This window comes from Trichosurus vulpecula, chromosome 7 (genome assembly GCF_011100635.1).
Source record: "Trichosurus vulpecula isolate mTriVul1 chromosome 7, mTriVul1.pri, whole genome shotgun sequence".
Lineage (NCBI taxonomy): Eukaryota > Metazoa > Chordata > Mammalia > Diprotodontia > Phalangeridae > Trichosurus > Trichosurus vulpecula.
The window spans coordinates 79,009,869-79,034,896 of NC_050579.1; the positions used below are offsets into that span (position 1 = coordinate 79,009,869).

The window sequence follows — 25,028 nt, forward strand, 5'->3', positions numbered from 1 at the left end:
CACTGCACCACCTAGGTGCCTCAATGTTCATTTTAGCTATAACCTTTTGCACACTTTTTTAGACACTGCATTACACACCTCCCCTGATCCCAGCCTATCTTCCATGAATCCGTTTCATTCTCAACCTCTCCTTAACTCTCTGGCTTCCAGTTGTGCACCTTCAAATTACCACAGTTTCATAACACAATTTGAGATAGGAAATGAACACTGGGTCCCATCATAAACTTACGAGTCATCTGTTCACTCCTAGTGTTACTCAGGTCCATTGATTTAAAAAGATTAGAGAGATTAAACTTAACTGCTGGCATTATAACGATAGGTCAAACAAATTCAAACACTTGGTGGGCTTAATGTCATAATGCCAACTGCACCCATGTTTTTGCCAATATAAGGTGAACAGTTTCTGGTACTTGAGATAAAAGACAAATTAATACTCTGCCAAATTGATGAAAGAATTAAAAAAATATAAGCTTTGAGAACAGAGATGTCTTATACTTCTTTTTTCCCCATTTCTTACCAGTGCTTTACATAGTGCCCTATGCAGATTCACTGAAATCTGTATTTCCAGCCTGCATTTTTCTCCTTAGTTCCAGCCCCACATCTCCAATTGTTTGTTAGACAACTCCATCTATATGCTCCTCAAGCATCTCAAACTCAATATATCCAAAACAGAACTCGCTGTCTTTCTACCAAAATCCAGACCTCCTTATCCTGGGGCAGCCAGGTGGCACAGTGGAAAGAGTGCCAGACCTGGAGTCAGGAAGACTCACCTTCCTGAGTTTAAATCTGGCTTCAGACACTTACTAGTTTTGTGACCCTAGGCAAGTCATTAACCTTGTTTGCCTCAGTTTCCTCATTAGTAAAATGAGCTGGAGAAACCACTCCAGTATCTCTGCCAAGAAAAATCCAAAAGGGGTCACAAAGAGTTGGACACAACTCATGTCTAAACAACAACCACCTTATCCTAACTTCGCTTCCTCTGTCAAGGGCACTTACACTCTTTCAGTCAGTCACTCAGGCTCATAACCTAGAAGTATAATCAAAACTCTAACCGTACATCCAGTAAGTTGCCATGCCTTGTGGATTCTACCTTCACATCTTTCACATTCATCCTTTTCAACTTATTCATATCATAATGACCTAGTTCAGTAGGTAGTTTATTTTCTCACTCCTAGACTCATGTAATAATCTCTTAAGTGGTCACTCTGTAATGAGCCTTTTCCATCTCTTTAATCCATCCTTCACATAGCTGCCAAAATAGATATTCTTTAAGCACAGATCTGACCATGTCATTCCCCTGAAGAAGCTTCAGTTGTCTTTAGGACAAAATATAAAAATTCCTGCATTTGCCAACAATCAATCAACAAACGTTTATTAAGCAGTTACTATGTGCCAGGCACTGTGCTAAATGATAGCAACACGAAGAATTATGTCAATAGTAGAAGAAAAATAATTTATTAAAGGCGCTAAATGTTACTTAAGGATAATTAACTTGGTGCAGCATTAAATGGGATTAGTTATAATTTTAATAAATGAAACAGAAAGATTAAAGAAAAACTAACAGCCTGGTCTAAAAGCAAATTCTAGATTTTAAGTAAACTGAATTGTGCACTGGACTGTTCTACAACCTGAGACCTTAGGCACAGAAAATACACTGACCGGGCAACAACGACTCTAATGAGATCAGCAACAAGTGAGCCTTTGATAATACACTCTGAAGCCTTCACTATTCTCTCCTACACGTCTATGTCAGAGGTCATGGACCCTGACAAATAACCCTGAAAACTAGGATAACAGATTTCCTTATACTGAATCTATTGTAGCTTCCTACTACAGCACCTTTAAATAACTTAACAGAAAAGCAAAAAATTTCACTAACCCTGCGTACTAACCTCAGCCAAATCAAGGTAACTTGCTACAATGGCAGCAGCATGTCAAGTAGCAAAAATCATTGTGTCAGGATCCACAAGGACAACTCCTATTTCTTGCCAGTGAACGCAGACTTTGGAAATTAGTATACTGAGTAATAGAGTGGGATTATGGAAAACCTCTACAATCTACCCCATCAGAATAAGAGTTTATATGATGGGACTCCATCCCGACCTTCAAAATTTTCATTAAAATCTTTCAAAACAGACCTTATTATAAGAAATGTCACCTATTACGATGTCTTGCAATACAGAAGTCTCAACGGGGCCACATTACAAGTTTATGGTGTATTTTTAGTGTATTATGTTTTCTATTACAAGAATGGCTTATATAAGTGCACATTTTCCAGGTTTTAAGAGCTTCTCAAAAGTTAAAAAAAAAAACCTCACTGGTATAATTATGAATATTTCTAGAGTACTGTGATCCCTTTTCTGTGCCTCTGTGTAAGCTCTCTTCCCCTAATACCTGGAATGCTCTCCTTCACCTTCCATGGAAGTCCTAGTTTCTTTCAAGGTTCATTTTGCAACTACAACAAGGCCTCCTACAAGAGTTTTCCTGATTCCACAGCCCTCTTCAATTGTTAGTGTTATGCTGAATCAAAGAAATGTCTATTTGTATATATTTATCTGTGTACAACTTGTTCATCTCCACCCCCCAGGAAAGTGTTCTTCAGGTCAAGTAGGGACTCTGTCTCTGTACTCCACGCACCTAGCACAATGCCTGGCACATAGTTGGCACTTCATAAATGCTTTCTGAATTGAGAGTTTATAAACCATTAAGTATCATAATCTAGTCTGAGATACTAAAGTATCTACCATGCAAGAATCTGTGTTCAGGACAGACTCTGAAACCTTAAATTATATATCCAAAAATAATTTAATAGTTACACCACTTACGGTAGTCAAGTACCTTACAAACTGTCATCCTGTGGAGGTGAATTTGGTTTTAGGAAAAGGCCAAAAGTAATTTAGAGTCAAATTTGATGAATAAGATGGGTAACCAAACTCAGTGATATGTTTTCTGGTTTAAAAAAGAAATTTTCACAAAACATAGATTCAGTAGTGTGACCCAAAGCAAAATCAACAATGAAGAAAGCAATCAGTGAACCACAATTCGTGGCTTTTAAATTAGATTTTCTCAAATACCTCAGAACTGATACATAAGTAATATGACTGCCCTTGTGAATGATTTCAACGTCAAAGAAAAAAAAGTAACACAGCATTCACATGTGATTTTCAGCCATACTAATAGCTCATATTTTACACAGCCTTTTACAGTTTACAAAGCACTTTTCTGAAAAGAACCTAGGCACATTATATACAGTTTATAGGATAAGGAAATTGACTCAAAGAAGTACAAAGCCACCCAATTAGTAAGTGCTAGAGCCAGAACTCACACCGATGTGCTTCTAAAGAGACACAGTGATTGGTGCCCATTCCAGGGTTCTTTCCACTATACCACGCCACCTGTTCTAAGTTTCAAAGATGTTGTTTCTCCTGCAGACTTTGATACTTGGCAGTTTTTTTTTTTAAATACATTTTATTGATACCCTTGTCTTTGCTTCATAGTAACCTACCACCACCACTACCACGCCCACCCTTCCCCACACTAAAAATTCTCCTTTGTGACAAAGGGAAGCAATTAAGGACACTCTCTCTGATAATAGAAATCTTGTCTGACAATGTATCATTCTATCCTAACCTCTTTACTCACTCTTTACTTACTCTTTACTTACTGTGAGGAAGGAGATATATTTTACTATCTCTTCTTCTCCAGTACTTCACTGTTTTCTTTTATTTTCCCGTTACTCAGAAATTCAATCTCTTTTTGGTGATGTTTTAACTTACACTGTCATATACAATATATATCCTTGTACATATCTTCTCAGTTCTGTTTATTTTCCTCTGCATCAGTTCATAAAAAATATTTCCACATTCCCTAAATTTTCATAGTATTTTCTCAAAAATAAGTTTATTCATATACCAGTTTTTTCAGCAACTCCTCAACTCATAGGCACCCACTTAGTTAACAGTACTTTCCTATCACAAAGAGCTACTATGATTGTTTCGATATATGTTGAAGGCAGCATGAAAAAATGAGTTTGAATACTGCTGTAGACATTTACTAGCCCAGTCATTAGTATTATTCATATAGACCTTGGGCAAGCACTTAACTATTCTCTCTCCTTATGTGCAAAATGAGAATAGCACTTTGTGATAGAACTAGGGTTCCTTGTTTTTCTGGCCTAAAAGGCAGTAAAGCTATCCCTGAGACCTGATTATCCCCTTGACTCCTTCCTTCTGGTCATCTAAGGACAATAAAAAGGCCTGAAGACCATTAAATTCACTATATTTTGCCCTGCTGACCTGACCAGACCAGAACCCACACCAAGCCTTCCTCTACAGATGCTGAATGCCACTTTATCTTTGTTGCATATCCTTGCTGTGTTAGGGCAAAGGAAACTATTTAACTATTCATTGACTTACAAGTGTCTCATCTGATCCAAGTGAAACCTGAACTAAAAGAGTGCTGGCATTAGACCTGCCCCAACAGACCTACATTACTGAGTTGTCAAGAGGATTAAATGAGAGAATACGTAAAGCAATTTGCAAACCTTAAATCACAATATAAATGTTAGCTACTAGCATTATTAGGCTTTTGATTCAATTTTTTTTTTTACTTCCTTAGGGTTAAATGCCTACTAGTGGGATTGCTGAGTCTGGATAACAGAAGTTTAATGAACTGTTACTGACTGATTGCCAAGCCAAAAAGTATAGACAGCTTAGTCACTCTTCTTGCATAATTCCAAGATGAAAATCAAATATGGTGGGACCACTGCAGTTCTACAACAGTGCTTTATAGGACTGTCTTCCCACAACCCCTCAAGCTATTATTGTTCACATCTTTTTTCATCTTTGCCAATATTCATAGAATGAGATGAACCATCAGAATTTAATGCTTTGTTTTTATCTAAAATATCTCCATCAGATGCCATGATTCCTTAGACGTGCATACATTGTCTGGCTCCCCTATCAACTCTTTGAAATTTATCACTCAAACTGCATGACAATCTTCAACGAACCTGACTCATGTTCATAATTTGTTCAAAACTTTTCTCTCTCAAACTATGAATTCTCTTCATAGTTAACTATCTAAATGAACCAAATTTCTTACCTTTCAACATCTTTCTAATACTCTGAGATGGAAAATACTTTGTGTATTAGGAACTCTATGCCTACCTTAAATTTTTTGTACTAATAAAAACTCTTATTCCTGACATTATCCCATCCATATAAGCTTCTTTTAACAAGGTGCAGGAGAAAGATTTATGGATGTAGAATCAGAGCACCAGGGTTCAAATCCCAGATCTGCCATTAACTACTAGTGAAATGCAGCAAAGGTTAATTCCTTTCTCTGGGACTCAGTTTCATCATTTGTAAAATGAGGAGAGGCTAGAGTAAATGAAGTCTAAGGTCTCTTCCAGCTCTAACCTATGATATTGCAATCCTCTGTGAATTTAATTTAGCACAAAATTCTGTATTAATTCTTGCTTTAAATAATAACAACTCAGTTCATAGTCAATTAGTAGCTGGTCACATGTAAAGAAGCCCTTATGGGCTCTTCATTCAACAAATATTAAATATTTATGCTGAATATTTACCAAATATAAAACTCTATGCTAACAACCAAGGGAAGGTAAAAGAAATGACTTCCCTGTAGTCAGTGGTAAGCAGCCATCTGATCCTTTAATTTAATCCTCTGTCTGTCTTGGCATGAACAAAAGTTTGTTCTGCCAAGAGCAGTTACTGTTTCAAAAGGAGAGAGGAATACCATGATTTTCTACTCAAGATTGGTAGAATGACCAAAGAAAAAAGGCAAAATTGATAGTTAGAATGTAGCACCAAATTCCAACCCAAAATATTTCAAGTAAATAAAACTTTCTAACAACATAAACTTCTGGAGATATAACATTTTTCAGTTACTAGATCATACACATTCAACTTATTTATGAAGCTAAACAACGGGTTAGAAATTAAATAGAGGAAGATAAAAATATATAAAGATGTAGATAACTTTCAGAGCAATATTAAAAACTAAGAATGCTGCAACTCATTACAAATAGGCACTTCATTAACTTCTCTTAAGTTCCAAACTAATACCTGGAAACTGGGAGTCAAAGATGAATTAAGATGGAAACCAACTACCACAAATAAGGGTAGGCAAGTCAGCCTAGCTCAGAGGTGGGGAACCTGTGGCCCTCTAGATCCTCAAGTGCAGCGCTTTGACTGAATCCAAACTTCACAGAACAAATCTCCTTAATAAAAGGATTTGCTCTGTAAAACTTGGACTCAGTCAAAAGGCTGCACCCAAGGCCCTAGAAGGCCACATGTAGCCTCATGACAGCGGGTTCCCCACCCCTGGCAAGATGAAGCAGCAAGGCACCCTGAAAGAGAGGAAAAAGGAAGAATGTGCCAGACAAGTCAAACCACCACTACCACCTTGACCACCAACTCCTCTCAGACAGTGATTGAGATAGCCCATGATCCTTTACCCAAGAGGCCTGGGAATAATATTAGTGATATTCATATTAATACTATTTAAGAACAATATTTAAATAATGATAATAATGACATTAAAGAAGAGACATTCACATCTGTTTTGATGTCATTTCCAACTGACTTGCTATTGAAAACTTTGATGTGTATTGTCTTCTCCATTAGAATGTAGCCCTTTGAGAGGGCCTTACTTTTCTATGTGAATCCCCAGCACTTAGCATAGTGCCTTACACACAGTAAGTGTTTAAATGCTTTATTTATTCATTCATGACTAAAATATATGGAATTCTGGCAGTACCAATGCTAAACGATCACTATAAAAATTTTAATACAAGCTGTCTATAAAAACAAAGGAAAATACAAAGGTCACTAACTCAATTCAGCAAACATTTATTAAACACATACTGTTTCAGCCACTGTGCTAAAAAATGTTTTTAATGCAGTTTATACACATATCCCTTGGTACTCAGGTTCTTAAGTATAAAACGAGATCTAAGAAAGGATGGCCAGAAACATGTTGGGAAATGATTCAGGATTAAGGAAATAGTTCAAAGGCATGTAACAATACTCAAAAGACTCATAATTTTGTTATGAAGAAGAAAGTTGGAAAAGGCTGGATATAAGAAGCACTGAACATCCAAAAAAAATTAGTTTGTCTGGGTTAGCAATAGAAAATGAGCAGTGACTGATGTGAGAGTCCAGCAATTTACGTGTAGTACGGCTGACAAATTAAAGCAATGATGAAAATTTACCAATGAAGTAGAAGGGAAGATTAAAGAGAAAGCACCTCATGTAATTACAGCTCCAAGCCAACCTAGTCAAATAACTATGATCTCACTGATGCTACTACTCGATGAGGCAGATCGTCATCTATCTGTACCTTTTCATCTTGTGTGACTTGTCGATGCCTTCCCATAAATCCTCCAGAAATAGTCAAATCAATGTACTTGGAGCCTTCCTCTACTTTTCTTAATATTGTTTGCATACCAATGAAGTACACAGGCTGTCCATCAATTAGCCTTCACTCACACCACAAGATATACACCTTTTCTTGTCATATAGATCTCTGACGCTGGATTTGTTAAAAAAAAAAAATAGGAAGAGACATTCCTTCAAAGCTATCATCCTATCTCTTCTTTTTATAACCCAACTTCAATTTTCTAACCCACCAGTCACTTTTCAAAGCCACACAATCTGGCTTCCGACCAAATTACATGAATGAAATAGTGTAAGGCTACCAATGATCTATTAACTGCTAAATACAATGGCCTTCTCTTGGATCTTTTTACTTGACCTCTCTGCCTCTTTTTGACACTAATAACTATTTTCTCAGATAATTCTCTGCTCTCTTAGCTTATGTGATTCTGCTATCTCCCCTCCAACCTGGATGACGGCTCCTTTCCAATTGCTTTTACTGGATCATCATGTAAATCATTTCCCCCCCACCCTGCCCCCCAAGAGTCCTTTTCTCTCCATACTCTCTCCTTCAGTAAACTAATCAGCTCCCATGAGTTCAACTATTACTGCTCTCTACTGATGCCTCCTAAACCTACTCATTTAATGATTTCAGACTTGACTAACTGTTCCATGTAAATTTCAATATGACCAAAAACAACCTTGTTTTCTTCATCCTAAAACCATTTCTCATCCAACCTTCCCCATTTTGGATGAAGGCACCCCCAACCTTTTAGTCACCCAGGTTTTCAACCTTGTTTCCCTTAATTCTTCCCTCACCTTAATCCTCTACATACAATCCATTTAACAGTCAATCAATAAAGATTTATTAAGCATCTAATACATGCCAAGTACTGTGCTAAGCACTGGGGATACAATGAGAGGCAAAAGACAGTCCCTGCCCTCGAGAAACTTACGATAAAATGGGGGAAGATAGCATGCCAAGAAATATATACAAATATATATAGGATAAATAGTAAATAATTAAAAGAGGGGAAGCACTGGAATTAAGAGGGATTAAGGAAGGCTTCCTGTACAAGGTGGAATTTTAGTTAGGACTTAAAGGAACCCAGGGAGATCAGTAGTTGGAGAAGAGGAGGGAAGCATTCCAGGCCTGGGAGACAGACAGAAAAAATGTCCAGAGCTGAGAGATGGAGTGTCTTGTTCATAGAACAGCCAAAGGGCCAGTGTCACTGGATCAAAGCGTACTTGCTGGGGAGTAAGAAGACTGGAAAGGCAGGAGGGGGCAAGGTTATGAAGGGTTTTGAATGCCAAACAGAGATGACGACATTGTGTTGACTTCATCAAGCCTTGAAACACTGATTTAAAATCACTAAAAAGATTTTGGCTTAAAACTAACCTTATAGGAAAAACCAACTAGATAAAAAAATCCTGTTTTTCAGATTATAGAACTGTTCCATTAATGCATACATATTAGACACTGCAGATGGACAATAAATTGGGCCCAGAATTGAACACAAGAAAGAGTTTAGGCTGGAAAATTATAACCTCCAAGCTTTTACCTGAAACAAAATTTAATCTTGCTAAATTGATTACAAATACGAATGTGAGAAGTATGAAAAAGAGGTTCAAAGTGCTAGGAAAAATCTGAGGAAGGACAGATAAATTCCAGATTTCTTGGAGACGGCTTCTCTCCTCCATCTACATAATAACCTACTCTAATTCCATCCATTAATTCCTCTTTCAAAATTCAGTTCAAATGCTACTTGCTCCATGAAATATTTCTTAAAGTCAGAAGCGATCTCTTCATTTTCAACTAACACAGCATTACACCTGTATCTCTCTTCCACACTTATCAGAGTATCATAGATATCTGCATACATATCTTATCTCCCCCTTCAACATTTACAACTTAGGAACAGGTCTGAGTAGCAGTGGAAAATGGAGAAAACAAGTATGCCTGAAGGCAGAAGACCAGATTCAGACCTTTCAGCTATATTGACTGTAGACAAGTAATTCAACCTTTCTATACCTCAGTTTCCTCATCTGTAAAATACTTGTAATTCCTACTTCACAGGGTTGTTGTGAAGAAAATAATTTTTAAAACTTAATAACTCACATTTATGTATCTAATGTCTCCCAAATAAAGTGAAGTACAAGTATACTGCCATGAATGTTCTAGCTGTAAGCTCTAGACTGAAAAAAGTTGAGGGTTTTAACACCAAAACATTCAGCATACATACATAAAAGTTACTCAAATATTTGTGAAAGGGGTAATTTAACAATATTAATTCTCTACTGATCTGACCATATAACAAGTAATTTAACTTCTCAGATGCAGTTCCTGTCCCTGTGCCTACAATTCTCCCTAAATAGGAGATACTCTGGAATGTTATAAAAATCATAGGTAGAAACAACTTGATTTAAGTTTATCAAATTCATTACCCAAAATTTATTTTACTAAAAGAAAGCGAAATTGTGATGAGTGCTGTAAATGTTACTAATTGCATGCTGTATAGGACATAAGTTAACTGAAAGCAATGAATATCAGTATTTTAGTCATTATCTGCCAAATGGGGATTCTATTTCCTGTCAGAAATATGGATACACTGGATTCTCACCTGATGACAAGTAGCTACTAGAGACCTATCTCCTAGACACGCTGGAGGCAGAAGAGCCTTTGTCTTCCCTAGATGCTTCTTCCAGAAGCTAGAATGGGCCCTGTCCTAACAAACACATGTCTGGCAAGACTTCAATACTCTCACCCTGCCCCTTTCCTCTATGTATAAAGGAATCTTATTCCCTAAACCTCTAATATTAACTCAAGCCATTCTATTCCTTTCTCTTTTCTCCAAGGTTCTTAGATGCATATATTTTTTGACACATCTAGTGTTTTCCTTGTTCAAAATGATGTTTTCATTCCTATATTGCCTAGATTATTTCTAACACTAGAAATATAATCTCTGACAAAGTGTGTGGTCTTAGTGAGGTCATGGGAAGAGGATTCTCCAAGTCAAAAGTCCTGAGCTCTTCTCCCCACTCTACTACTTTCTAGTTTCAGTCTCTGCACCTATTCAACAATATACAGTAGAAAGTTCATTAAGTAAGTCAAAGGACTTAAGAGTCCAAAACTCAGCTCAGGTATTTACTAGAGGCAACCCCACCCCAGTTACAAAATTATAGTTCCTTAAATTACTGAAATACTTTTAAACTCTCAATTACTCACAGATGGAGTTGGAGCTATCTCATTCAATTCCTATCCGAATAAGCATCTTCACATTCATTCTACAAAGCAACAAGTCATCACCAGAAGTGCTTTAAGACCTCCAGTAAAGAGAAGACCATCATATTCTGAGGTAGTCTACCACTTTAAGACATTAACAACCAAAGCTAACAGTTGTAGTTGTTATAAAATTTATCTTTGCATGTATCCAAAATCTGCCTCTCCACATCTTCTTCTCTTTTTGATAACCCAGAATGCAAGGAGTATTGGAGTGCATGAGTAGTAAGGAAGTGGAAAGTACCCAGTGCAGAGAAATACATGATGTCCATGGAACTGAAACCAAAGTGCTGAGCCCTTTATAAAAAGCGTTTGGGAATTTATTGCTCTGCGCTCCTACCCTCCAATCAGAGCGGAGAGGCGACTGAGGGTGCTGAGGTGTTAAGCATCAAAGTTGGGTCAATCTGAGATTTCAAGTGATCAGCTTGATCCTGCAGAGAGCATGATATTCCTGGGACAGAAACCAAGCAGAGCAGCTGATGGAAAAAGTGATGAACTACAACTGTGGCAAGATTCAGCTGGTGTCACTGGTTCGTAGTTCTAGAGCTGAAAGAGACCTCAGACTATCTAGGTCCAACCTTTTCATTTAAGGAATATAAGGAAAGGAAACTGAGATGCAAGGAGATTTAGTAACTTGTCCACTCAACCATGGACATGCTGTTGCTCTATCTACAGAGCCATCTGGCTGCCTCCTCCATACAACCAGAGAGGTGGTAAATGTCAGAGTTACAATCTGAACCCACATCTTGCCTTCAGAGATAGTGTTCTTTCCACTGTACCAAGATACTGGTTAGCACTGAACAGTCTTCATTTATTCTTTTTCTATTCTTTGTTATAAAACCTGGATCTTGGGGAGAAGGAGAAATACATTTAGAAGTGAAGGTGATATAAAAACTAATCAATTCAATTTAAAGAATATTTTATTAATGACTTTTGCCTTTATACCACAATAATTTTAAATACCTCCCTTCCCCATTCAGACTGAAACCTGCCTAGTGACAAAAAATGAAAATTAGGAAAATGGATTAGAGAGCCTCTAAGGTCCTTCCCGACTCTAAAGCCTATGAACTAGTCAAAAATATCAGATACAATGATCAAAATTTGATAATGTGTCCAATACTCTAAGGCATAAAACAGATTATACTGCTCCCCTGCTCAATAAACTTCACTGACTCCCTTTTGCCTCTAGAATCAAATACATAATCTCCTTTGTTTCCCAATTTTAAAGTCCTCTGAGACTCGGCTCCAACCTACTTTTCCAAGCTTAACTACCTTGTATAGTTGTCCCACCCCCACCCCCCAAACTCCTACAGGGCAGAGACTATTCCATTTTTCCTTTTGTATTCCTAGGACTTGGGAACAATGATTGAGATTATTTTGCCTCTCTCAGCTTCAGGTTCCTCATCTGTCAAATGAGATTAATAATCTTCATAGTATGGTTATGAGGAAAGTCCTTATTAAAGGCAATGGCCTACAATGGAAAAGGTAATGGATGGACCTGGACTAAGGAGGGATCTGGATTCAAATTCTGTCTTTAACAGTCATTTACAGGGTGGCCCTAGGTAAGTCACAACCTCCCTAGTCCTCAGTTTCCTCATTGTTGGACTAGATGTCCTCTAAAGTCGTTTCCAAAGGAGAAGCATGATGTTTACAATAGAGATTTGCAATTTCATGTGTGATTCTCTTTTTCTGTTCTACTTTATCTGGAAATGTCCTTTTTTTTTGTTTTGGGGTTGTTGTGTGGTTTTTTTTTTTTGGTGCTTGTTTAAACAGGTAAAATTTTAAATATTTTAAACAACTTAAAATCCTTTCCAACTCTAAGCTCTATGGATCCCTATAAACTGCTGTGATTACTTACTTCACAAGACTACAATGAGAATTTAAGATAACATATCTGACGCACTCTCCAAATATACAGCATTAATTTCTCTTTAATTCATTTTTACATGTCTGTCTTATCTCTCCTACTATATTTTTAAACTACTTAATATTTATTGATCTTGTTTTTAACTGTATCAACTTCATTTCTGAATGTCCCCTCCCAAGCAAGCTCTCTTGTAACAGAAAAATAGGAGAAAAAGAAGTTTGGCAAAACTAACCAACACATGAACTGTATATGAAAGCAGATGTGATGCTCCATACCCAGTCCCTTAACTCTGCAAAGAAGGGAGGGAAGTATATTTTCTCCCCTATTCTGTGGAACCATGCTTCATCATTATAATTACAAATTTGGGTTACAAAAAAATTTTCATTACAAAGTATAATTACAATTACATTAAAAATACATTCAGTCTCAATTATCTTGTTCTTTCAACTTACATTGTTGTAGCATTGTATATATTGTTTTTCTTGGTTCTGCTTACTTCAGTCTAGATCAGTTCATATACTTCATATACTTCTCCGAATTCTTCATATTCATATTCCCTCTCCTTGGAGGTGTTCAAGCAGAGGCTAGATGACCAAGTGTCAATTATGTAATAGCAGGGATTCCTTTCATGTATGGGTTGAACTAGATGTCACTGAGATCTCTTCCAACTCCAATTCTGTATTTCATCCTTTTACAGCAACATAATATTCCACTATGTTCATGTACCACAATTTAGTCATTCTGATGAGCATTTACTTTATGTCTGGTTCTTTGCTACCACAAAAATCATTTATTTTGGTCAATATGGGGCCTTTCTTTCCATCTTTGACCAATCCTTGGGGGGCATATGTCTAGCAGTGGAATTTTTGCATCAAAAAGTATTTTAGTCACTTTTTAGCATGTGTTTCAAATTGCTTTCCAGAAGGGGTCAGACTAATTCATAGCTCTACCAATAGTGTAGAAGTGTACCTGTCTTTCTTTAGTTCTGCCTCCTCCATCATTAACTGTTCCTATGTTTGCTAATTTGCTGGGTATGAAATGAAATCTGCAACTATACCATAAGCCCCTGAAGGCAGATAATTGCCTCAGGATACTTATCATAATACCTTGCAAACAGTAAGCTCTCAATAAACATATGCCTGAACAGAGTAGGGGAAAAAGTCTGGCAGCAGGAAGACAAGTTAGAAAGCTACTACAATAATCTAGTAATCAAGGGTTTAGAAGAGGAGGATGACAATGAAAACACTGAAGAAAAGATGAATGAGAAATACCAAATGCAACATCTGACAAAACATACAGGTTAGACATGGGGAAAGTGGGCAAAGTCAAAGATGTCTCCTAGGAAGAAAAACAGTTTGACTGCTGTAGGGAATATGTTAAATAGATTTCTAGGGAAAAGATGATGTGCTTATAGAGTTGCACTCAAGACAGAACTGAAAGGAACTTGCTTTATCCAATCCCTTCACTTTAAAAGACAGTGAAACTTCAGTCCAGAGGTAAAATTATTTGCCTATGGTTCACAGTACAAGTCAAGCCTGAGCCAAAGCTCAGGTCTTGTGATTCCTGAGTCTCTGCTCTCTCCATTATGCCATGCTGTCATGAATTTAAGGTGATCCTGACAGCTTACTCAAAAGAGGACATCCTAATGGTAGGAGATGAAAACACCAGAGGTTGTTCATAAGATGCAGTTCAAGCCAGGAAAGTTTTAGGCCAATGATTTAACCTTTCTGGACATTAAGTTTCCTCACATGTAAAACGTGTGAATTATTTCTATAGTACTTTCTGAATTTTAAGATAGAAAAGGCATAGAATGTCAAGTACTAAACTTTGGATAATATACACAAGCTAAAGACAGAAGTATGCAGTAAGAAAGGTACAAGAACCAGAAGAGAAAAGTATCATGGAAGGCAAGTCATGTTAGCTATTCTGAGATGTTCTAAAGTATTTCATCATTTTTATTGAGGAGTTGGGGGATGGAGGTATCAGAGAAGGAGTAAGGGTAGAGGAGAAACCCAAGTATTTTTAGGATTACATACTCCCGTATTTAATAAGTCCATCCTATTAGAATTTTGCCTTATAAGTATGTAATAATGATCATTTACAACTGACAAGATTACTTGTTCATACTTTATCAGTGTTTTCCCCTACAAATTAGGTTCAATGAACCTAAACGAGGTACATGAATCTGTCTATCCTTATGTTAGATTTTGTATAATCCTTCCAAAAAGTGTGTGAGGGAATAGAACAGAAAGTTTCTTCCTCTCATCAGAACTCATAAACACAGTAAGAATTGAAATGAATGACCCTTAATATTTTATTTCTTCCATATAAAAACATTTCTAAAATCCTATCCCTTCTTCAAGGTCCCAATTAAGTCTCACCTCCTTAACGAAGTCTTCCTTGACCACTCATATTGATCTCTCCTGAATTCTATAACACTTATTATCTATATTGCTTACTGTCACCTAATCATAAATTCCCTTACATTTTTAAACTTTTTTATATATTTGTTTTATTGCCATCATAATAATTGTTATGTGCACTCACTGCGTTAAGACATGGGGATAGGGTATACTTTATAGCAAGGGTGGCTGTTTCAGAAAAAAAGAATGGTGCATATAGAAGAGATGTCATGAAGATAAAACTGAAGGACCTTGGCAAGAGATGATAATATACTGGGGAGGGGGTATAAGAGAGTAAGGAGTTAGGGATGCCTACTGTGGGAGATTGAGTGACTGAGTGGATGGTGGTGCCCTGAAGAGTAATATTAAAGTTAGGAAGAGGGAAGGGGGAGGGGCATGAGATAAAGAGTTCAGTTTTAGGTGTTTAGGTGCCGTTCACTGTATGACACAGACAGACCACCCAGGTGAGAATGTACAAAAGGCAGGAGATACCATATAATTTACATAGTTTTGGTATCTCTCTTATCAAGTCGTTATGGGTTAAATGCTCCACAAATACTTGCTGGATTGAGAATATACTGCTTTGACTTCACCAAAAGAAACTATTTTTGAATAAATGGGGGGGAAAAAGTCCTTAAGCACTTAATGTATAGGAGTATTGTGCTAAGTGGGTACTAAAGGAAATACAACTTTAGATAAGACAAGGTACTTAAACAAAAAACTTTTCACCTTACAAGAGCTCAACTCTAGAGGCTTCTGGTGTCCAACATGTTTAACTGCCTAGAATGAGGAAAGGCTTAACTATTGGCCTTCTTTTTGATTAACCTTTACATATATCTAATTAGCCACTCCCGAAGAGATTCATAAAGACAGTTAAATACAAGTACTCCACTTAATAAATAGGCAATTTCACAGGCTGTAGCACAAAAGGTTCATTTATCTTAGCAGGTTACAGAAAGGTAGTTAAAACAATTTAGACCACAGTACACCTATAAAACTTTAGAAAGGCATCCTGGCATGACAGAGAGAACAGACCAAGAAGACATGAGTTCAAGTCCGGCCTCTGATTCTAACCTCAGTGCTCTAGGCAACCCTCTAAGATTCCAAGTTGTAGAGAAGGTAAAGACCTTCTGATAGAGGGAGTTTTCTCATTCAAGAGTTATTTCTACAAATGAAATCACAAGTCCTGTCCCATCCCTATAAAACTGATTTGACCATTTTATCTCCTCCACAAAAATAACATTTCAAAACCCTTATTAAGTCTATAAATATCTCAAGGGATAAAAGTCATTTGTTTTGTGCTTCTTTTTTTTAATTCCCAATTTTATCTATGACCTACAAATCTCTTCTTTATTTTCATTAAACAAATGATGAAGTGATAATTTCTTAGCCAAATATATTCACCAGAATACAATTTAATTTCAAAATGCTTTGCATAATTTCTAATAAAAGGATTTTCATTTTTTAGTAATTTTAACAAGAATGGTATCATATTACTGCTAGTGTTAAGTTAAATTATTTTCCAATCAAATGTCTAAAATTTTCATGGAGGCCTATCTAGTTCTGTTATCTACTCTGTACATATTAATGCATTTATTCTATTCATTTAAGCACTACTTTCTGAGAGAATATAATACAAAGTCATGTTATATTTTTATTTGAGCATTTTTTAATTGCTAACTTTCTAGGAGAGGAACAGTATCAACTAAGTTTTAAAAGGTGGAAGATAGCTTTATCTAAATAACTATGGTGCCTAGCAAGAGTTGTCAGCTTTTCCCCCCTCTCAAATATGCTCATTTTAAAGTAAAAATTTCCCACTAAACTAAGTCTTTTAGGCAATTCAGAACTATTACCTATTGGAAACTACAGTCAATTGCATAGAACTGAACAGCTATTATAGTCTCTAGTTTTATCCATACTTCTTCCAATTGAATAAAACTTAATTTCCTCTTACTCCAGATTTTAGTGGTGGCAGTTTTGATGAAATAAAATAGTAACTGAAAAAAAAAAAAAAAACCAGAACATGAAGATGAAGGCACAGGGCACTGGACTGTAACTTCAACAAAAACCCGGTTATCTAAGAATACAGAAAAAAATACTCCATCTTCCTAACATCCTCCTTTTCAGGATCGACGGTGACCCTCGAATCCTTCTCCTCCAGTTTCACTAATCTTAAAAAAAGGAGCTCAATCTCCCCGGTGAAATCCTCGGGAAGTGGCGGACAAGAGACCTGGATCTGTACCTAGTCGGGAGGCAGAGTTCACCTTTCACCTGCTGAGCGGGAGGAAGCTGTAAAGCACCTCAGCAAAGGGCAGCCTGCTCAATCAAGTTCTGGGGTCAGAGGTTCGGCCGCTCTCGATGACAAGTCACCGGCCAAGTCCTCCAATCACTTTCCTACAAGACTGCCAAGTGGGTCTACGGGGGTTTTAAGACTCGCCCTCCTCCTGGATGGTTTTGGGCAGACCCCTGACTATCCTGGGGTTCTGGGGCAGCCGCGGACACCGGCAGAGGGGCTCACGGGAGGGGTCTCCACCCGCGCCAGGTCCTGCACCCACCCACGGGGGCGGGGGGGCAGGGAGAGGAGTCCAAAGACGCCCTGGAAAGTTGGGGCTAGGGAAAGGGCCGCGAGCGCGGAGGGGGAAGGGGACGCGGGCACCCGCGCACGGGGGAAGAGGAGGAGCACGGGGAGCGGGGAGGTCAAGGGAGGAGAGTCCTACCCAGCCCCCGAATCCCAGAGGCCCGCGGGGTGCGGGACCGGTCGAGCGGGTTCGGGCTGGCCCAGACAGCGGGGGCTAGGAGGGGCCGCGGCAGGACCCCGGAGCGTGTGCTCGAGGCGCGGGAGTGCGCTAGGAGGACTCCCGAGGAGGAGGGGGCGGCGGGTCCCGCTTACCCGTGCTGCGGGCCTCCAGCACGGGAGGCGGCGGCGGCAGCGGCGCGACGCCGCTTATGGAGCAGACATAGCACTACGAAGGCGGCCCCGGCCAGCGAGGAGTTCCGCGCCGTCAGGTACTTGCTGTAGGCCGCCATAGCACGGAAAGAGCCGGGGACCGGGCCGGGGAGGCGCGCCCGCTGCTGCGACTGCCGGAGCCTAGGAAGCGCGGGGGAGGCTGGGAAGCTTGGGTAGAGCTGAGGGGCGGGGGGGAGGAGGACGGAGGGCAGTGCCCCGCTCGGGCCCGCCCCTCGCCTTGCCTCACGCGCGGCCTCGCGCGCGCCTTGGCCACGCCCCCGTCCTGCTCTTGGAGGCTGGGAAGCCCTAGCCCCGCTCGCTGCCCCTCCCCGCGCCCGCCTTGGCCACGCCCTCGCCTGTGCCCGTTTGCTGGGAAGCCCTCGCCTCTCCCTCCTTGCACCCACCTGTCTTGCTTGCTTGCTGGCGGTGGCCGGCAGAGCTTGAACCCCTCCTCTCCGAACATCCTCCCACTATCCCGACACTCCCAACTCCCCAGGCGTTCTTGAGAACTGGAAAAGCATGCACAGGCTGAGTGTGCTTTACCTACCCACTCTGACCCCCGCACACACACACCTGTACCAGCCCCAGGTACCGTCCCACACTCCGCAAGAAAGAGGCCAAAAGGACGCTGGTCAGCCTTGTGGTCTCATAAGACCCCCTTCTACAAATTTGCGAGCGGAGGAGACTGGGCTCGCCGCGTGCAAGCGAAGGTAGCCGCAGTACCTTGTTTTCCCTGGCCCTCCTCCAAGAAGCACCTAAGGCTTCGCAGATGGAACATTGCCTTCTTTGTCCCGGCAGCTTCCGAGAGAGGCTGTTGTTTTTAACATATAGGAACGGGGTGGGGGGGAAGAGGATAGTGGAGAACACGCTTAGGAAAATAAATAGTGCATCACACCTCACCCAATCCACAAAGATTTAATGCATCACACCTCATCCAGTCCACCAAGGACTACACACTTAGGGAGTGTCACAGTTTTGACGCCGGTAAGAATGTAGAACAAAGGGCACTCCTTTGCTTTACCCCACCTCTCCAGTCTTGCTAAATGAAGCCTCGGGTTGATTTGCTTGGCCCTGGCCCTAGCAGCCCGAAGCAAGATGGAAGAGAAGGGAAATTTAGTAGGCAGACCAGGTCATCGCGGCAGAAATAAAGCAATTCTAAACAGACATAACATAAGAATTCAAGCAGGCTGAGCAGGTGGGTGAGTGGGTCTGGATGGCAAAAGAGCTGACTGAAGCAGGAACCAGAGCTGTGGAGCAGTAAGAGACAGAGATGTGAAAGAGCCACCAAGATCTTGCCTTTCAGTGGTACCTACTTGATGCCTTTTTGGACGGGACTTCTGGTTATATTGATAGAGGTAATTGTTACCAACGAAGAACAGCACCTTCTGAAACTTAAGAGTCTTAAAGAGTTGTTGGAGGCACTGAGACTTAAGTGACTTGCTCAGGGCCACACAGGCAAGGTGTATACAAGAGGCAGGACTTGAATTCGGGTCTCCCTGCCTCCAAAACTGGATCTTCTGAATACTGCTTCTCTTGATCGTTAGGGAATTTTTGCTGCATTGTGAAACTAAAAAGAGCTCAGACTTCTTGGTAAAGCCATAGAATGGAGTGATTTCAGGTGACAAGACAGAGGTACATATTTATAGTAAGATTTTACCACTGTGCTCGACATAGTTGGACTCCAGTGTCAGTTGACTCTGCCTGTAACTGCCTACCTGTGATGGTTGTGTCTATATATATCTTCATGCTCCTAGTAAAGAAATTTTGTTGTACTAAGTACTGTTGTCATTGGGAGGGAATATGGGAAGGGTAAGGAGGAACCATGTAATACCCTCTTAATTAGTCTGTCTTCCAGTCTCACCTGTCTCTAATCAGTTCTTCACGTAATCACTAAAATAAGCTTCCTAGTTCATTCCTAGTTTCATTCTTCTTTATCCAAGAAGTTTCGATGGCTCCCTGCCTCAAGAGCTCAGGAGCTGGATAGATAGACCTGGGAGTCCTATGCATAGAAATGATCATTTACATCCATGGGAACAGGTGAGGTCACCAAGAGAGAAATTATAGAGAGGGAAGAAAGGAGGACCCAGGATAGAGCTGTACGGAATACCCATAGTTCAGGGGTGTGGCTTGGCTGATAAGCAAGCAAAGAAGACTGAGAAGGAGCAGACAGGTAAGAGGACCAGGAGAGAATCATGTCAGGAAAACCCAAAGAGGCAAAAGTACTCAGGGACCAGAGTGGTCAACAGTATCAAATGAAACAAAGAGTTCAAGAAAGTTGAGGACTTGGAAGAGGCCATTAGCTTTAGCAGTTAATGAGAGAGGTTTCAGTTGAATAATGAAGTCAGAAGCCAGGTTGCAAAGACTTGAGGAATGAGTAAAAAGAGAAGAAATGGAAACAAGGAGGCTGAGAAAGGGCAGAGAGATCAAATGCAGTATTTTGAAGTGATTGGTAGCGTCCAGTGAAGGAACTAGTAGATAGGTTAAACATTGGGGGCAGGTATGTTTAAGGGGACAATCTGCCAAGGAAGACAAGAGGAGATGGGTTCCAAGGCACATGTGGAGGGGCAAGATCTATTCCATTAGCAGAGCCTAGAGGAAAGGAAGAGTGTGTGAACAATGATATCAAGGCGTTTTTGAGATGAACTGAAGGGATGAAGATGTAGATGTAGAAGTGGTTTCAATAGGCCAAATTGACATACTTACTGCCCTCCCAAACACAACACTCTCTTTCCTGAGTCATTGGGGGCTGCCCTGCCTACCTGTAATATCTTCCATCCTCTCCTCTGCCTCTTGGACTCCTTAGCTTTCTTCAATTCAATAAATACTTGTTAAGAACCCACTATGTAAAAATATATGTGTTATGTATATGTGTACATATGTAACATACACACATTTTATATATATATATATATATATATATATACACATATATGCACATGTACACATACATATTCACATATACACACACAGCAGTGGGCTAGGCCCTGGAGATGTAAAGACAAAAAAGTAAAACAGTTCCTGCCTGCCAGGAGATTACATTCTATTTGGAGGATACATTATATAAATAAATAAATGCAAAATTACCAAGTAATTCTAAGTCAGGAGATCATAAACAAGTAGGATTGAGGGAATGGGGGAGAGGGAATAAGGAGAGGCCTCCGAGAGATGGTGATCCCTGAACTCTGTTTTGAAGGGAGCCAGGGACTGAATAAGCCCCAGATTTCTCAGGCATTTGAAATTGCCTTCATTTGAGCACATCTCTTTAATATCACTATATTCTCTACATACCTTCATCTTTACATATTATCTCCCCCATTAGAATATAAACTCCTTGAGGGCAGGGACAATTTCACTTTTGTATTAATAAATGCTTGTTTTTTGATTGATTGGCAAGACAGTTTAATTTTGCAGTTTATTTTTTATTTAATACCGGCTAGATAATAGTACTATTTAGGTACACTGATATCTCGTTCATTGGTAACAACTGTCAGGAAAGAGTGTTTATCGTGCCATAGGACTTTGACCTTGCCTATGACCTAGTCAGCATTTTTATAAGTAACTTAGGTGAAGATTTAGAAGAATCATATCTGTATATGATACAAAATATCTAACGTCAAATTAGTGAGAAGGATCCAATTGTGTCTTAGTAGATTACACTGATGGACTGAACTGAGTAAGATGAAATTTAAAAAGGAATAAATATAAAGTCCTGAATTTAGTTTCAAAGAACTAATTACATAAATAGAGAATAGTAGAGATCTATTTTGACAGTACTTCGTGTGGAAAAACTAGGACTTTTAGTTTAACACAAACATAGAGTGAGTCGGCACAGTGCTAAAAAAGCTAACACAGTCTGAGGCTTATTAATTAAAAAGTGTCCAGATCAAGGGAGGTAATAATTCAACTATACTTTTCATTAGTAAAACTATGCCTTAACTATGGTACCCAGTCTGATAATCATATAAGAAACACAGCGACAAACTTAAGAGTGTCCAGAGGACTGTGATAGAAATTAGAAATGGTCTTGAAAGCTTGTCATTGGCTCAGATTTAGAGCTGGAAGGGAGCTCAGAGATCATCTGGGCCAGCACTGTCATTTTATAAATGAAAAACGCTGGCCTCAGGAGGTCAAGTGACTTACCCAATATCCAGCATATTGTAAGTGAAAAAACCACCATTCAAACCCTGACTCAACATATAGTATTCTTTCCACTATACCAGAGAAATCACTTCATATATAAGGCATCTTTCAGGGAAGTACATGTATTTAGCACAGAGAAGGAAAAACTTGAGGGGAATGTAACAGCTGTCTTTGTAAAACTGGGAAGCTGTAATAAGCCAAAGAGAAAGTAGCCTTATTCTCTGTAATTCAAAAGGGAATTATAGAGAAACAAATTCCAGCCCAGTATGCCAGGTAACCCTGCTTCACCGCTATTTTGACCTAACCCATAGGAAATATGCTAGCTTAGTCTTTTTTAAAGTGCATACCACTCAGCCTAGCCTGTGATCAGTCTAACATCCTTCTTGGGGTGACGACTGTAAGAAATGGGAGGAGGAGTTTTGTTTCCACAGAATTGAAGGTGTACCTTTCCCCTTCCCCCACCCCAGCTTTAGCAGAAACTAGGCCTCAGGTCGGTCAGGTGAAAGGTCAGAGGCTTGTACGCATGCTTAAACGAGCCATTTGAGGAGGGCATAATGTAGGCAGTCAGGGGGTTGTATCCGGCCAGTGAAGAGCCTGGTGGGAGATTTGAGGTGAGGGTCTATTAAAGGACTGACATCCATCTGAGTCATTTGTACTTTCTCCTGTACTCTGTTCAGGGGTGGTACCCATTTATTCAGGGGGAATAAATGTAAATTATGATTAAAACCTTCCTGGCTTCCCAATGAGTCTTGTTTATTCCTAGACAATATAAGTATGTTTCTAACAATGACTATTGATTCAGTCTTAATAACAGCTCATATTTATTTATTGCTTTAAAGTTTGCAAAGTTCTTTACATATATTTACTCATTTGATCCTCACAAACAACCCTGTGAGCTAGGTGTTATTTTTATCATCCCTATTTTACAGTTGAGGAAACTGAGAATGGTAGAGTTTAAGTGACTTGCCCAGGATCCCACCAATTGTAAGTGCCTGAGATACGATTTGAACTCGTATCTTCCTCACTCCGAGTTCAACACTCTATCCATTATATCACCTACCTCCCTATATCTTTCCCCCCAGTCTACTTCCTCAACCCACGGGCAGACAAAACCAGTGGGGGCTCCCCAGAGATCTCCACTTTCTCAGAAAGACCCATGAAAAAGATTCTTCCCTTCCAGTTCCAATTTATGGACTAAATACATAGGAAACCACACAATTACTCACCCACCATGCTAACCCATGGCCATGTACCTAAGTCATACTTTCTTGAATTTTGTATTAGCAGAACCACAGTGGCAGCCTCAGAAGAATCACCAGCACTGATGGACCAGCTCTGCTTCCCATACAATGCCAGTGATTGTTCCAAGAAGTATAGCCATCAGCCACTGACACTACCCACCTCCTCCCCAGTCCCCCAGGATCGCTTGTGCCTTGCTCAGTGACTTCCCTGGTGACAGCCAAATGTCAGTGCCAGGGAGTTTGACTACCCTACCACTCTATGGTGTTTCTTGTCATGACCAGCTAACGCAGAGAAGCCAGGCAAGAAGCCTCACTATTAGGCTCCCACATTTTCTGACACAATAGAAAGAATAATTTTCCAGCAATTAGAGCTACCAAACAATTCTTATCTCTCTGGTGAAAGTTTTCCAGACTTCTGAGTTGAAGCTCAAGCCGGGAAAAAGTTGAGGTAATAGCACCGCCCCCCACCTTATTCTCTGCTCTTAAGGCAGCTCACATATTTTGTGCCTCTGGCACCCCTGCTACAAGGCTAGAGCAAACAGACCCTTTAGAAGTGAAAAATCCCCCCAAGTGTCCCCCAACTCTCTAAGACTATATATTGCAGAATAGTTGATAGTCTTCTTTGGTAGAGATAGTTTCCTCAGTGGGAGATTCCTATACCAATGAAATCATAAGTCTGGACAAAAAACCAAAATTATTATTATTTAATAGACATTTCCAAAATGGATTTCTCATGCCAGTGAAATCAGAGGTCCTAGCCAAAACCAAAAAGAGCAAAAACTTGATGTTTTTATAGCGTTGAGGTATAAATTACCCCCAACACTCTATACTGCCACCTGAACCAAATTAAAACATAATTGGGAAATATTTAATAAAATAAACAAAAATATAATCAAACATAGATAAGATTACATGTTAAAACTAAATCAATATGCAGCTGCAGGGATCCTTAAGTATGGATCAATGCCCCCCTTTCTATTTGAGTTTGATACCGCTGATTCAGAACTTTACTTACATTATTTCATCTGATCTTCACAACAGCCATGTGAGGTAAATATTTCATTTATTGTTTTACCGATTTTAAAGATGAAGAAACTAAGACACTTAACTGAGTTTGTGACCTTTCTATAGTCACAGAGCTGGTACATATTAGGTAGGTAGGTAGGTAGGTAGATAGATAGATAGATAGATAGATGGATACAATAGATGGATGGATGGATGCAATAGATAGATACAGATAGATAGATGGATGGATACAATAGATAGATAGATGGATAGATAGATGGATATATAGATAGAGGAATGGATGGATAGAGGGATGGACGGATAGATGATAGAGAGACCAATGAACAAAGACAGAACATTTAAGTGCTTATTATGGCAGGCACTGTGCTCAAGGTTGTCAATACAAATAAAAGGAAACAAGATAGTCCCTTACCTCAAGGAGATTACCTTCTAATGGGGGAAGACAGCACGTAAAAGGGAGCTGGAGGGGGTGATATGGTGACTAGTAGGGAGGCCTGGCTCTGGATAAGATGAGGCAAAAGCTCCCCTCTCTCTTCAGAGACCATTACAGTTCCGGGACCAAGTACAAGAATCATGTGGGGAGGAGTTGGGGATGATTACAGAGATGGGGGCAGCGTGTTGTAGAGATGGCCAGGAGATTGAACCCAGTCTCTTGATTCTAAGTCTGGCACATTTACTACTATACTGCACTATCTCTGAGAGTGATTTTTTAGCAATATTAAATG

The 25,028-nt window shown here is 39.6% G+C and overlaps 1 protein-coding gene across 1 annotated transcript in view; it reads right to left on the reverse strand.

The window, feature by feature from the left end:
- ABCD3 (ATP binding cassette subfamily D member 3) overlaps positions 1–18,042 on the reverse strand; it is an 87,059-nt gene extending 69,017 nt beyond the window's left edge. The window contains exon 1 of the mRNA XM_036766404.1: positions 17,840–18,042. Coding sequence (XP_036622299.1) covers positions 17,840–17,976 — 137 coding nt within the window. The 5' untranslated portion in view covers positions 17,977–18,042. The remainder of the gene's footprint in view (positions 1–17,839) is intronic.
- Positions 18,043–25,028: the final 6,986 nt, after the last annotated feature.